The 12,571-nt window shown below is 46.1% G+C and overlaps 1 protein-coding gene across 1 annotated transcript; it reads left to right on the top strand.

Annotated features, from left to right (window-relative positions):
- The first annotated feature begins 10,065 nt into the window (after positions 1 to 10,065).
- On the top strand, positions 10,066 to 11,666 carry LOC139182114 (EKC/KEOPS complex subunit LAGE3-like). Its single transcript, XM_070785580.1, has 3 exons — positions 10,066 to 10,517; positions 11,034 to 11,159; positions 11,374 to 11,666. Exons 1-3 carry the CDS (start codon positions 10,177 to 10,179, stop codon positions 11,501 to 11,503), a joined length of 597 nt encoding a protein of 198 aa, XP_070641681.1. The 5' UTR covers positions 10,066 to 10,176; the 3' UTR covers positions 11,504 to 11,666.
- The last annotated feature ends 905 nt before the right edge of the window (positions 11,667 to 12,571 follow it).

Below are 12,571 nucleotides of genomic sequence, written 5' to 3'. Positions count from 1 at the left end.
GCTTGTAAAACGAGCATGTGTGAATGTGTTCGGTGTGTGAATGAATTTGTGGACGTGTTCGTATGAGCAAAGAAACGTGTGAGCAAGTCTGTTGGATTGAGCGTGTGAACATGTGGATGGTAAGTGCATCTGTGTGTGTTAGTAAATTTGTAAGCATGCTGTGAGTGCGTGGGCGTTCATCTTTAAGCATGTTAATGTGTGAGTATACTTATGTGTGTGATTGTGTGAGCATTTATAAGTGTGAGCAGGTTCATGTACAAATGAACACATGAGCATGGTCCTTTGTGACCATCTTATTTTATGGAAGTAAAAGCGTGAGTCTGCATATGTAAGGGAAAATGGCTTGGTTTTGTGTGTGAGTGATTTTGTGAGCGTGTTCTTGCGAGTGAATAAATGCATTATGCTCATGTGAGTGAATGGTCGAGCATGTTTGTATGAGAGAATGTTGGAGACTGTGTATGTGAGTGTGACTATGAGTTAATCTGTCATTTTACCCTTCTGACTGAGTGAACTATGAGCATGATATTGCAAGTAACAACATGTGTGCATGTATATTACTAATTTTGCTGTTTAAGTAAATTCATAAGTTGTATGTTTGAATATACGTATGTATATGAGCGAGTGGTAGTCAAGTTTTATATTTAATATGTTGATATGCATCTGTGACTTGGTATGTGAATATGCACAAGGGGTTATGTGTGTCTGCGTTGTTTAAACCGTATTTGTGTTGGTAACTGAATATGTGAGTGTGTGTGAGCATAAATTATAGAACACACATGAGTATACGTATGTGTTGATACATATGAGTGAGCATATTTAGGTGAGTAAATATGTGTATAGCCATTTTGGTCTGAGTATATTTGTTTGAGTGAATGAATGAGAACATATGTGTGAGTATGTCAGTGTACCCTCCATTTTGAGTCAATCTCTGATCAAGAACATATCGATGAATAAATATGTGTGCATGTATGAGACTGATGTGAGCCCATTCATGGATAAGAGTGTTGGTGTGAGTATATTTGTGTGTTAATACCTATTGGTAGCTATTCATGTGCATGAGTAAAACTGTGAATTTGTACATGGATGTTAGTTTGTTCATGTGTATGAATTAATGTGTAATGTAAGCATACTAGTTTGCATGGCGTTGCTAATGTATGTGTAAATTTATGAGTGAACATGTGAGCATATACTTGTTAGTGGGTATGTACATCTGTGGGTATCTGAATGTGTGAGCTTCATGATGAGTGTGAAAATGTTTATCTGCAATTGAAAAGGTGAATGTGTTCTTGTTTATGTTAATTTGCATGTGTGAAGGGATTTGAGAGTGTATGTATGTGCAGGATCTGCACATGTGAGCTCATATTACACTGTCTTTATGTTGAAATAAATTTGTCATCATGTTTGTGTGAGTGAATGGATGTTTGAGCACCTTCATACGAAGGCAATGGCACCCCACTCCAGTACTCTTGCCTGGAAAATCCCATGGATGGAGGAGCCTGGTAGGCTGCAGTCCATGGGGTCGCTAGAGTCAGACACAACTGAGCGACTTCACTTTCACTTTTCACTTTCATGCATTGGAGAAGGAAATGGAAACCCACTCCAGCGTTCTTGCCTGGAGAATCCCAGGGACAGGGGAGCCTGGTGGGCTGCCGTCTATGGGGTCGCACAGAGTCGGACACGACTGAAGTGACTTAGCCTGCATATGAGTGAATGTTGCAAGTGTATTTATGTGAGCTTCTTATGGAAGAATATATTTCTGTGAGTGAATGTGTAAGTGTGTGTTTGGAAGCATGTCCACCTGCAAGTGAATGTGTAAGAACGTCCTCATTTGTGTTTACATGCACATATGAGGAAATGTGTGTGAACATGTGACATATATGAATAGTCTTGTGTGTGAGTGATATTGTAACCATGTCCTTGTAAGTAAATAAATGCGTGAACATATTTTATGAGTGTCATTCAGTATACATGTTAAGTATGCTCATGCCTGTTAGTGAATATATGAACATTATTTGCCTCTGAGAGAGTTAATATGTGGGTATATTTGACTATGCGAGTGAATTTGTACGGAAGTATATGCATGAGTGTATAATATGGGAGGATAATAATTTCTATAGTGAGTGTGTATGTTCATACATGGGAGCAGGTACTCTGGGGAGTTAACATGTGAGTATATTTGTATACAGAAAAAGTGAAAGTTGCTCAGTCATGTCTGACTTTGCGACCCCATGGACTATATGGTCCATGGAATTCTCCAGGCCAGAATACTGGAGTGGGAAGCCTTTCCCTTCTCCAGGGGATCTTCCCAACCCAGGGATCGAACCCAGGTCTCCCACATTGCAGGCAGATGCTTTACCAGCTGAGCCACAAGGGAAGCCCAAGAATGCTCGAGTGGGTGGCCTATCCCTTTTCCAGCCGATCTTCCTGACCCAGGAATCAAACTGAGGTCTCCTGCATTGCAGGCAGATTCTTTACCAACTGAGCTATCAGGAAGCCCCTTGTATATACAGTGACTGTATATGTGTGTATGTGATCAGGGTCATAGTTTTGACTGTTGGGCGTCAGCATGTGTTTGTGAGTGTATGGTGTATGTGTCAGTCTGTGTGTGAGAATAAATCTGTTTGATGTTAAGAGTGACTAAATGTACAAGCGTATCCTTATGTGAGGGTGTTAACATGTGCATGAATGTGTGAGCATATTCATATATATGAGGGATTGAGTGTGTTTGTGTCCAAATGTATGTGTAAAGATGTTCATGGATGATCGTGCAACCAGCCTGATAAAGTGAGAATATATTTGTGTGTGACAGAATAGGTCATTTTATTTGTGAGTAGGATAAATACATGGGTATAAGTGAATATGTGGATGTGTTCACATAAGCAAATACAAGCATGCCAGTGTATAAGTAAATTTGTGAGCAAACTCATGCAATTGAGTGAATGTATAAACATGCATATACTGGAGTCTGTGTCTGTATGAATTCTTGAGTATCTTATTGCATCAGTGAATAGTGAGCATGTACGTATATGTGAGCATGTTAATGGGACAATGAGAATGGATGTGTGGGGAAGTGATTTTATGTGAGAGTGGCTATGTATGTGAATGAATTTGTAGCATGTGTGCATGTGTGAGACTGCTGAGTAAGGGAGCACATTAACATCAAGTATGCTATTGTGTGAGAGTGAACATGTCAGTGTGTGGATGTGTATGAATGAATGTAAGTGACCTTATGTATGTGATCATATTCGTGTGTGCAACTGAATTCATAAGCATTGTCATGTATGTGAGCATGTTACTATATTTGGGTATCTGAACATTTAGAGGTATGTTCATATGCTAGAGTATGTACAAGTGCTAGTAAATCTGTGAGTATGTGAGCACATGCATGTAAATCTTTCAGCATGTTTGATTGCATAAGCTCGTTAACATGTAATTATATTTAAATGAGTGAATGTGTGTGTATGAATTAATCTGAATGTATGGCTTAAAACTCAACATTCAGAAAACTAAGATCATGGCATCGGGTCCCATCACCTCATGGCAAATCGATGGGGAAACAGGGGGAACAGTGGTTTACCTTCTGAAGGAGATCAGCCCTGGGATTTCTTTGGAAGGAATGATGCTAAAGCTGAAACTCCAGTACTTTGGCCACCTATTGCGAAGAGCTGACTCATTGGAAAAGACTCTGATGCTGGGAGGGATTGGAGGCAGGAGGAGAAGGGGACGACAGAGGATGAGATGGCTGGATGGCATCACCGACTCGATGGACGTGAGTCTGGGTGAACTCCGGGAGTTGGTGATGGACAGGGAGGCCTGGCGTGCTGCGATTCATGGGGTCGCAAAGAGTCGGACACGGCTGAGCGACTGATCTGATCTGATCTGAAAATCACTGCAGATGGTGACTGTAGTCATGAAATTGAAAGATGCTTGCTCCTTGGAAGAAAACCTATGACCAATCTGGACAGCGTATTAAAAAGCAGAGACATTACTTTGCCAACAAAAGTCTGTCTAGTCAAAGCTATGGTTTTTCCAGCAGTCATGTGTGTGAGAGTTGGACTATAAAGAAAGCTAAGCACCAAAGAATTGATGCTTTTGAACTGTGGTGTTGGAGAAGACTCTTGAGAGTCCTTTGGACTGCAAGGAGATCCAACCAGTCCATCCTAAAGGAAATCAGTCCTGAATATTCACTGGAAGGACTGATGATGAAGCTGAAACTCCAATACTTTGGCCACCTGATGTGAAGAACTGACTCATTTGAAAAGACCCTGATGCTGGGAAAGACTGAATGCGGGAGGAGAAGGGGACGACAGAGGATGAGATGGTTGGATGGCATCACTGACTCAATGGACACGAGTTTGAGCAAGCTCCGGGAGTTGATGATGGACAGGTTAGCCTGGGGTGCTGCAGTCCATGGAGTCGCAAAGAGTCGGACATGACTGAATGACTGAACTGAACTGAACTGATCCATGTGCATGAGTGAAAGTGTGGACTTTATGGTGCGTGATCATGTTTTGGGGGTAAGTGAATAAGTGTGCATGTCTGTCTGTGGGTGTGTTAATGTGTACAAGTAAGTGAAGGTGTGAGTTTTACATATGAGCATATTTGAGTGTGTGTGAGTGAATCTGTGGGCATCTTCATTTTAGGGAGTGAATATGTGACCAAGTTTGCATGAAGAAAGGAATGTGTAGGCATATTTGTGTATGTGGATGTGTGGTCATATGTGTTTGTGTATGTGTTTCTATGTGTGAGTGACTTTGTGAGCATGGTGTTGTAAGTGAACATGTGAGCTTGTTATTGTGAGTCTGTGTATATGAATGCATGCATTTTGTGAGTATGTATGACTGAGTGAATTTTTTTAGCATATTTGTGTATGTGTGCAAATGTACATCAATAACTGATGAGTATATTTACATATGAGAACACTGTGCAAGTGTTACTGAAGATGTAATTATGTACAAATTACTGAAGGGTATCTATGTGTGAGTGAATTGGTAAGCATGTTTGTGTGTGTGAGTGAATGTTTGACGATGTGGGTGTAACTATGTTTAAGTCAAGTATGTTCATGAGTGAAAATGTGACTGTGTCAATGTATGTGAGAATGTGTGAACGACTTTGTGTGCATGATCATACTTGGCAAGTGAATGAGCACTCTCACATATGTGAACATGAAGGTTTCAACTGTGTTAGTTGCTCAGTCACGTCCGAATCTTTGCAACCCCATGGCTTGCCAGGATCCTCTGGCAATGAAACTCTCCAGGCAAGAATACTAGTGTGGGTAGCCATTCCCTTCACCATGGGATCTTCCTGACACAGGGATTAAACCTGGGTCTCCTGCTTTGAAAGTGAAGAAAGTAAAAGCGTTACTCACTCAGTCATGTCCGATTCTTTGTGACCCCATGGACTATAGTCTGCCAGCCTCCTCTGTCCATGAAATTCTTCAGGGAAGAATACTGGAATGGGTACCATTCCCTTCTCCAGGGGATCTTCCCAATCCATGGATCAAACCCAGGTCTCCTGCATCGCAGGCGGATTCTTTACCAGGTAAGCCCCTAGGGAAGCCCTCTCCTGCACTGAAGGCAGATTCTTTACTGTCTAAGCCACCATTATGTATGTCCATGAATTTGTGAGGGCTTCCCCCGTGGCTACCATGGGGTCGCAAAAGAGTCAGACACAGCTTAGCAAATAAATGACGAATTTGTGAACATGTGTGTGATAAATATGTGTCTCCATGAATGTGAGCATATTAGTGTGAGACAGGGAATGTTTGAGTGTCACCCTGAATGAATAAATAAGCATGCCAATTCATATGTCATTTTATTAATGTGAATAATATTCCTATGATTAAGGGTCTGTGGGTTCACATTTATGAATGTACTTATGGTCATGTGCATGGATTTTAGCACATTTGTTCACGTAAGCTAATGTATAAGTAAGCTCGTTTGTGTGGGGCTGTAAATATGTGAGTATATTTGTGGGAGGAATTTATGACAGTGTGCATGTGAGTAGATGTGGTGAATGTGAGGATGTTCCTGTGTGTGTATTAATGTATACATGTAAGTGAATGGGTGTGTGTGCATGGGACCATATATGAGTATGTGTATCGATGTGAGCTTATTCAAGTGTGAGTGAATATATGAACATGTTCATGTGTGGGGGTAAATTTGTGAATATAATTGTGAGTGAATGTGTGAGCATGTTTCGAGAGTAAGTAAATGTGAGAGGAATGTATGCATGTGAACAAGTCTGTGGCATTGGAGAGTTCTGGCTCGCATGGTTTGGGTTGGCAAATACTTGGGAGAGTTCAGCTGCTACGTAAAAATATGAAATTTAGGGCCTAGACCAAGTATGAGAAATATTTTCCAGGCTCAGGCAAGGGGAAGCTTGAGATAGGGGAAGCCGCTTGGTTCTCTTACAGGCCCACTGGGCTATCTCTGCTGCCTTTGTTGCTATAAAGGTGATTTTACAGCTTACTACTATTCGACGTCCATAGAGAAGGGAATAGCAACTCGCTCCTGTATTCTTGCCTGTAGAATCCCAAGCACAGAGGAGCCTGGCGGGCTACAGTCCATGGGGTTGCAAAAAGTCAGGCACGACTGAATGACTAACACACACACACACACACACACACACACACTTCATGGTGATATGAATAGAAGCATAAGGCTTTACAGTCAAACAAGACTGCATGTTATCCACCTTGCATTAGGTACCTGGGTCAGATAAACTGGTTACAGACTCAGCCCACCAGTGCTCACATACTTACATAGATTAGCTTCTGGATATTCATGGGGAGGGGAACAAGCTCGTTTTAATAAATGAGATTTATGGGGGAACTTGGCCAAGGAGAGGTATATGCTATGCTACATGCACTAAAATCAGGTTGGCAGAAGAAAGTCCAGAATGTGGTTAAATTTGCCATCTTATGTATTGCCGTGACTAAGGCAATAAGAAGGCCTATTCTGGTGGGCAATTGTATGTTCCTTCTTCTTCAGATTGGTGTGATTATTGCTTGAGTTTCCTACCAAGTACCCATTACAAATAGCCTGGTGGGCCAAGTTATTTCAAAAATCGGTATTAACTATATTATACATTTGGCCCATTAGGTCCCTCTGGGGGAATTTTTCTTTGGCAGCTGTGTGTGTGTGGGTGTGGGTGTGGGTGTGTGTGTGTTAGTCGCTCAGTCATGTCCGACTCTTTGCAACCCCATGGACTGTAACCTGCCAGGCTTCTATATCCATGGGATTGTCCAGGCAAGAATACTGGAGTGGACCGCCATTCCCTTCTCCAGAGGATCTTCCTGACCCAGGGATCGAACCCTGGTCTCCTGAATCGCAGGCAGATTCTTAACGGTTTGAGCTACAGCAAAGTCTTTGGCAGCTGTTTATGTTACTTTTATAGCCTCAGAGGTGGCCTCTTGGGAGGTGGTCATGTGACTAACTCAATAGATTTCCTCCCAGGTCAGCTTTGCTACTGGGCTTATCATTATTGTTCTGTAAGACAGGATGGGTATGTTTTAAGATACCCCAGAAGAGTAAAATTGGGCTGCAATTTCCCTCAAGTACTTCCCAAGTCCTTATTAATGATGCTCTTGGTAAGCCTGATGAATTTTTAATAGTTGTAAACAAGTAGCGTCAATTTGGATGGAAAAACTCTCATATAGAGAGTGGATAGATGGCTCTATGGGATTTGAAAATTTTCAATTTTCAGGAGAATTTTCTTTGCTGTCACACTCAAAGGCTATGATTGTTTCCTGTGGGCAGTAAGCATTGGAGTTGTTGAAAGGCCCACTCCCACTGAGTGTGATGGAAACCTTGAAGTTGGTATTGGAAGGCTAGAAAAGAACTCCCAGACTGGATGAAGGTTCTGACTCTTTAAACATGCCTTGACCCGGATATTATGTTGTATACATTCCTTTCCTAATAAGTATACAGCGTGTGTGTGTGTGTGTGTGTGCATACATATATACACATACAAATTATAAGTGGCCATGGGGTTTCCATGGTGGATCAGTGGTAAAGAATCCACCTGCCAATGTTTTAAGGTTTTGAACCCTGTCTAGGAATATCCCACGTAGCGTGGAGCAGCTAAGTCTGTGCACCACAACTATTAAGAATGTGCTTGGGAGCCCAGGAACAGCAACTATTGAGCTCATGAGAAACAACTATGAGGCCCACATGCCCTAGAGCTCGAGCTCGACAATAAGAGGAGTCACCATAATGAGAAGCCCTGCACTACAACGAATTATAGGCCCACTTGCCACAACTAAAGAAAAGCCCGTGCAGCAACAAAGACCTATTACAGCAAAAATAAATACGGCAATATATAAAACACTAGGACCAAAAAAGATCTATCCCAGGAATGAAGGATTGGTTATGCATTAAAATATCTTCAACCAGCATTATTCATCACATGAAGAAAACACAGGAGAAAAACCATATGATCATTTGGATAGATGCCGCAAAAGCATTTGACAATATTCGAGAACCACTATCTTAAAAACTCTTGGAAACCTAGGACTACAAACAGACTTTCTTAATCTGATCGAGGTCACCTACAAAACTCCTACAACTAAAGGTGATAATGGAGGAAAATCGAATCCCTACACTGTGGGTGGGGACGGCTGCTGGCCTTCGATTTGGAGGCCACCGAGAGGCCTATCCAGCCAGGCAGTGAGGATCAAGCGGACTGACTGAAGTAACCTGTCCCCTCCTCGGGCAGTGGCCCTGATCCACTCGCCTCCCGTGGCACCAGTGGTTCCCCGGCAGACGCACACCCCCTATCAGATAGTGGCGCCCGAGCCCCGTCATCGCCCCCAGCAGCACTGTGTCTGTTGACTTGACCCCTTCCAGACACAGAAATAGACCAGCACCCAGCAGGCCAGCAGACACAGGGTCACCTTCCAGTTGAGGGCACCTGGCAGCTACAGCCCTCCGGAGAGCTACAAGACCTTGTTCCTGGAGAGGGAAGGCCCGTGAGAGTTGTGCCAGCAGAGGCCATGCGACTAGGGGTTTCCTGGAGGCCACTGTCCTTCCGGCAGCCCTGTGTGAGGCTGTTCGCACCGGTGCTTCTGGCGCGTCTGGGTAAGCCCCTAGCCTGGACTCCATGCCGTCTGTGTGCCTGCAGCCCCAAGAGGCCCAGCCCCATGCCATCTCCAGTGAGTCCAACAGTAGTCCTCGCTTCCCTCCTCAGGCGGCCAAGCACAGTCCACTCCGCATCCCTAGTCTCAGGACTCCAGGACCGGTTCCCCATCCACCACCATGCAAAGGCACCTGCGCGTGAACAAAGCACACAGAGATGCCAATCTGCATGCCTCTGACACGTGCTCTCTGTCTCACACACACACACGCACACCCCCCCCCCCATGTGCATGACCCTGTGCACAAACACACTTATACTCCCATGTGCATGCACCTGATCACATGCTCTCTCACACACACAGGTACACACACATGTGCTAGCACCTGTGCATAGGCACTGCCTATCTTTCTCGGGCACACACACACACACAGACATGGACAGGCAGATGCCCATGTGTTGCACCTACCTAGAGACACACGAATGCACACTTCAGCTACGTGTGGGACACCAGAGGGACAGACCAGGCGTGACGCAAAGGGGCCCCACTGCCTTCCGAAAGTTGATGACAAGGATCTGCGCTCAGCAGGATGGTCACCTGTGAGCGTGGCCAGGTTGGCAATGGCACAGACTTGGAGGTGCACAGGGACCAGGGCTCACTTGGGGTTTGCAGGCTTGGACCAGAAACAGTCACATGCGCTGCAGAGTGTGGCAGTGTCTGCCTGACCATGCGCACTAAGTAGCTGCCTCCCACCCCCCACACGCACACCCAGAGGCATCACCACTAAGCCGTTTACCAGGTCTCCGGGCCAAGGCAGGGCTGACTTAGAGCACCCAGACCACATGGGTGTGTGTCCGCACAGGCGGAAAGGGGCGACACGGCACACTAATGCATGAAATTTTAGCCGGGGGCGTCCATTGCCCGAGAGCCTGCAGTCATCGCGGGAACGAATGTTCGGTGGGAACCAATCGAGAGGCAGGACCAGGGTGAGTGTGCGCAGGCGCTCTGCCTATGCTGAGCTGCAGGTCGCAGTACACGCCTGGGTTCTGTAGGGAGGGTTCAGTCTTTCCGGCTGCGGAGGGAGCGGGAGAGGGTTCAAGATGGAGTCCGACGCGCACGGTGGAGGAGCCAGCAGGGCAGCCGATGAACACCCAGGTGCCGTGGAATTTGCAGTGGGCACAGCATGTGGTAGCTGCAGCCAGCCGGGTGGTGCTGGTGGCCAGGATGACCCTGACGACCCAGCTGGCCCTGGTGATGCTGTCAGCCGCGGAGTTCATGGAGGCGCTGGTGACCTGGCTGGTCCCAGAGGCCCCAGCGCTGCAGGAGAGTCAGGTGGTGCAGCTGCTGCCATTCCGCACATCCCAGGGCCATCACACGCTCCAGGGCCTGGTGGAGATACTCCACCTGGAGCCGCAGTTCTGAGTAATCGAGCCATCCAGTTGTATCCTATTCCAGGAACCCCAGCGGGCCAGGCGGCCGCGGGGGCCAGGATGTGAGTTAGGGGTGGTTTGGCGGGGGCGGGGGCGGGGGGGGGTGAGTTACAAGTGGTGCTAAAGTGTAGGAGGAGCATACTCTGGGGGGTTGGAGGATATGGGTGAGGGGTGGTCTGGCTGTGAGGGGAAGATAGTGAGGAAAAGCACCCTGAAAGGAACCAGAGAGTCGGGAGGTGATATCCACGGTGTCTGCCAGTGGCCTTGTGGTAGAATGCGTGTTTCCGTGAGCAGGGAGCCTGTCGTACAGGCAAAATGAATAGTGTGGATGGTGGTGAGGAAAAGCAACCTGAAGGGTCCCAGAGGGTCGTGCAGTGATATCCGGGGTGTAACTCAGGGTATAGGCTGAGAGGTCCGGACTTTCTAGGCGGCCTCCTTGTGGGAGAAAGCGGGTCTCAGTGGGCAGGGATCCCGACGTACAGGCAAAATGAGAAATGCGGTTGGTGCCTTAACCTCATGTCCACCAGCAGCCTCACTGTGCCTTTCACATCACACGTGGATGCGGGCCTTGCCCGCCACTTCCTGACTGTACGTACCCAACTGCGAGGGCCGATTCGGAAGGAGCTCGACGTTAATGGCCGCATGCTGGTTCTGTGAGTTCTAAAGGGGACCAGGGCCGGGGAGAGGGTGGTGGGTGGTGGGTGGTGGCCAAGGCCAGTCTGGGCCCAGGAGGAGCCATAATGGACGGTTAAGCCTAAAGGAAAAGTGTGGTGCTCTGGGCTTGTCGGTGTGCGGGAACAGAGGGAGGACGTGCTCCTCTTCCTCCGTCTCGGAGGAAAGTTGAATGACATTTTCCCTCCCTTTCAGCCGATTGACTGCTGAAGACCCTGGCCTGCTCCAGAACTCCATCGTCTTCTGTCTCGAGGAGCTTTCCCTGGTGATGCAGTCCTTGCAGCACTTTGGGGGCCGTGTTTCTCGGCACAGAAGAGGGGTTTAAACCTAGCCTATGTGCCCTAGCTTCAGGCGTCGTTCCCCAGGGCGTTGCTTTCTGCAGTACTTTGATCGGGCTTCATCTTATGTCTGTGCTGCTTTTTGGGGCTCAGTGTCTACATAGTTGTTTGGTGATTGTTAACTGCAGAAAATAAAACTGAGCTTTTGTGCTGTCTCTGACTTTATTTTTAGCTTCTGCACTTCCTCCTACTGCATGTGTCTTTCAGTTGGAGGGGAGGTTCTGAGATCCAGATATTCGAGGACTACAACGTAATTGAAGACAATGTAAGAAGTGGGAGAATAAGAAAGTTGTATACTGTCATTCGGTATTAATTTTGGAGTATTTAATGATTTTATAGTTATATTAAATGTTATGAGTTACCAGAGGCCTTCCCTGGTGGCTCAGATGGTAAAGAATCTGCCTGCAGTGTGGTAGACCGGGTTCAAACTCCGGGTTGTGAATATCCTCTGGAGAAGGTAATGGCAATCCACTCCAGTATTTTTGCCTGGAGAAATCCTGGACAGTGGAGCTTGCAGGCTACATTTCATGGGCTTGCAAGGAGTTGGACTCCACAGAGCAAGTGCACTTTTCACTTTTCATTTAACACCTGAAGGATGTTGTTTTTTCAGTCTATAATTCATGGCCAACTATTTGTGCCCCCATGGACTGTAGCGTACCAGACTCCTTTGTCCTCCACTATCTCCTGGAATTTACTCCAGTTCATGTCCATTGAGCGGGTTTATGCTATCTACCCATCTCATCCTCTGTCTCCCCCTTCTCCTGTTGCCTTCAGTCTTCCCCAGCATCAGGGTCTCTTCCAGGTAGTTGGCCCTTCACATCAGGTAGCCAAAGTATAGGAGCTTCAGGATCAGCATGAGTCCGTCCAATGAATATTCAGGGTTGACTTCCTTTAGGATTGACTGGTCTGTTCTCCTTGCAGTCCAAGTCCTCTCAAGGGTATCCGTGAACCCTGAAACCTTGCTCTACTCACTAATTAATTGTAATAGCTCTTTTCTACGTCCCACTGGACTTCATCCATAGACAATCATTTTGTCTGTAAATAAATACACACTT

This window comes from Bos indicus, unplaced genomic scaffold, assembly GCF_029378745.1.
Source record: "Bos indicus isolate NIAB-ARS_2022 breed Sahiwal x Tharparkar unplaced genomic scaffold, NIAB-ARS_B.indTharparkar_mat_pri_1.0 scaffold_92, whole genome shotgun sequence".
Lineage (NCBI taxonomy): Eukaryota > Metazoa > Chordata > Mammalia > Artiodactyla > Bovidae > Bos > Bos indicus.
This window is presented reverse-complemented; position numbering and strand designations above follow the sequence as displayed.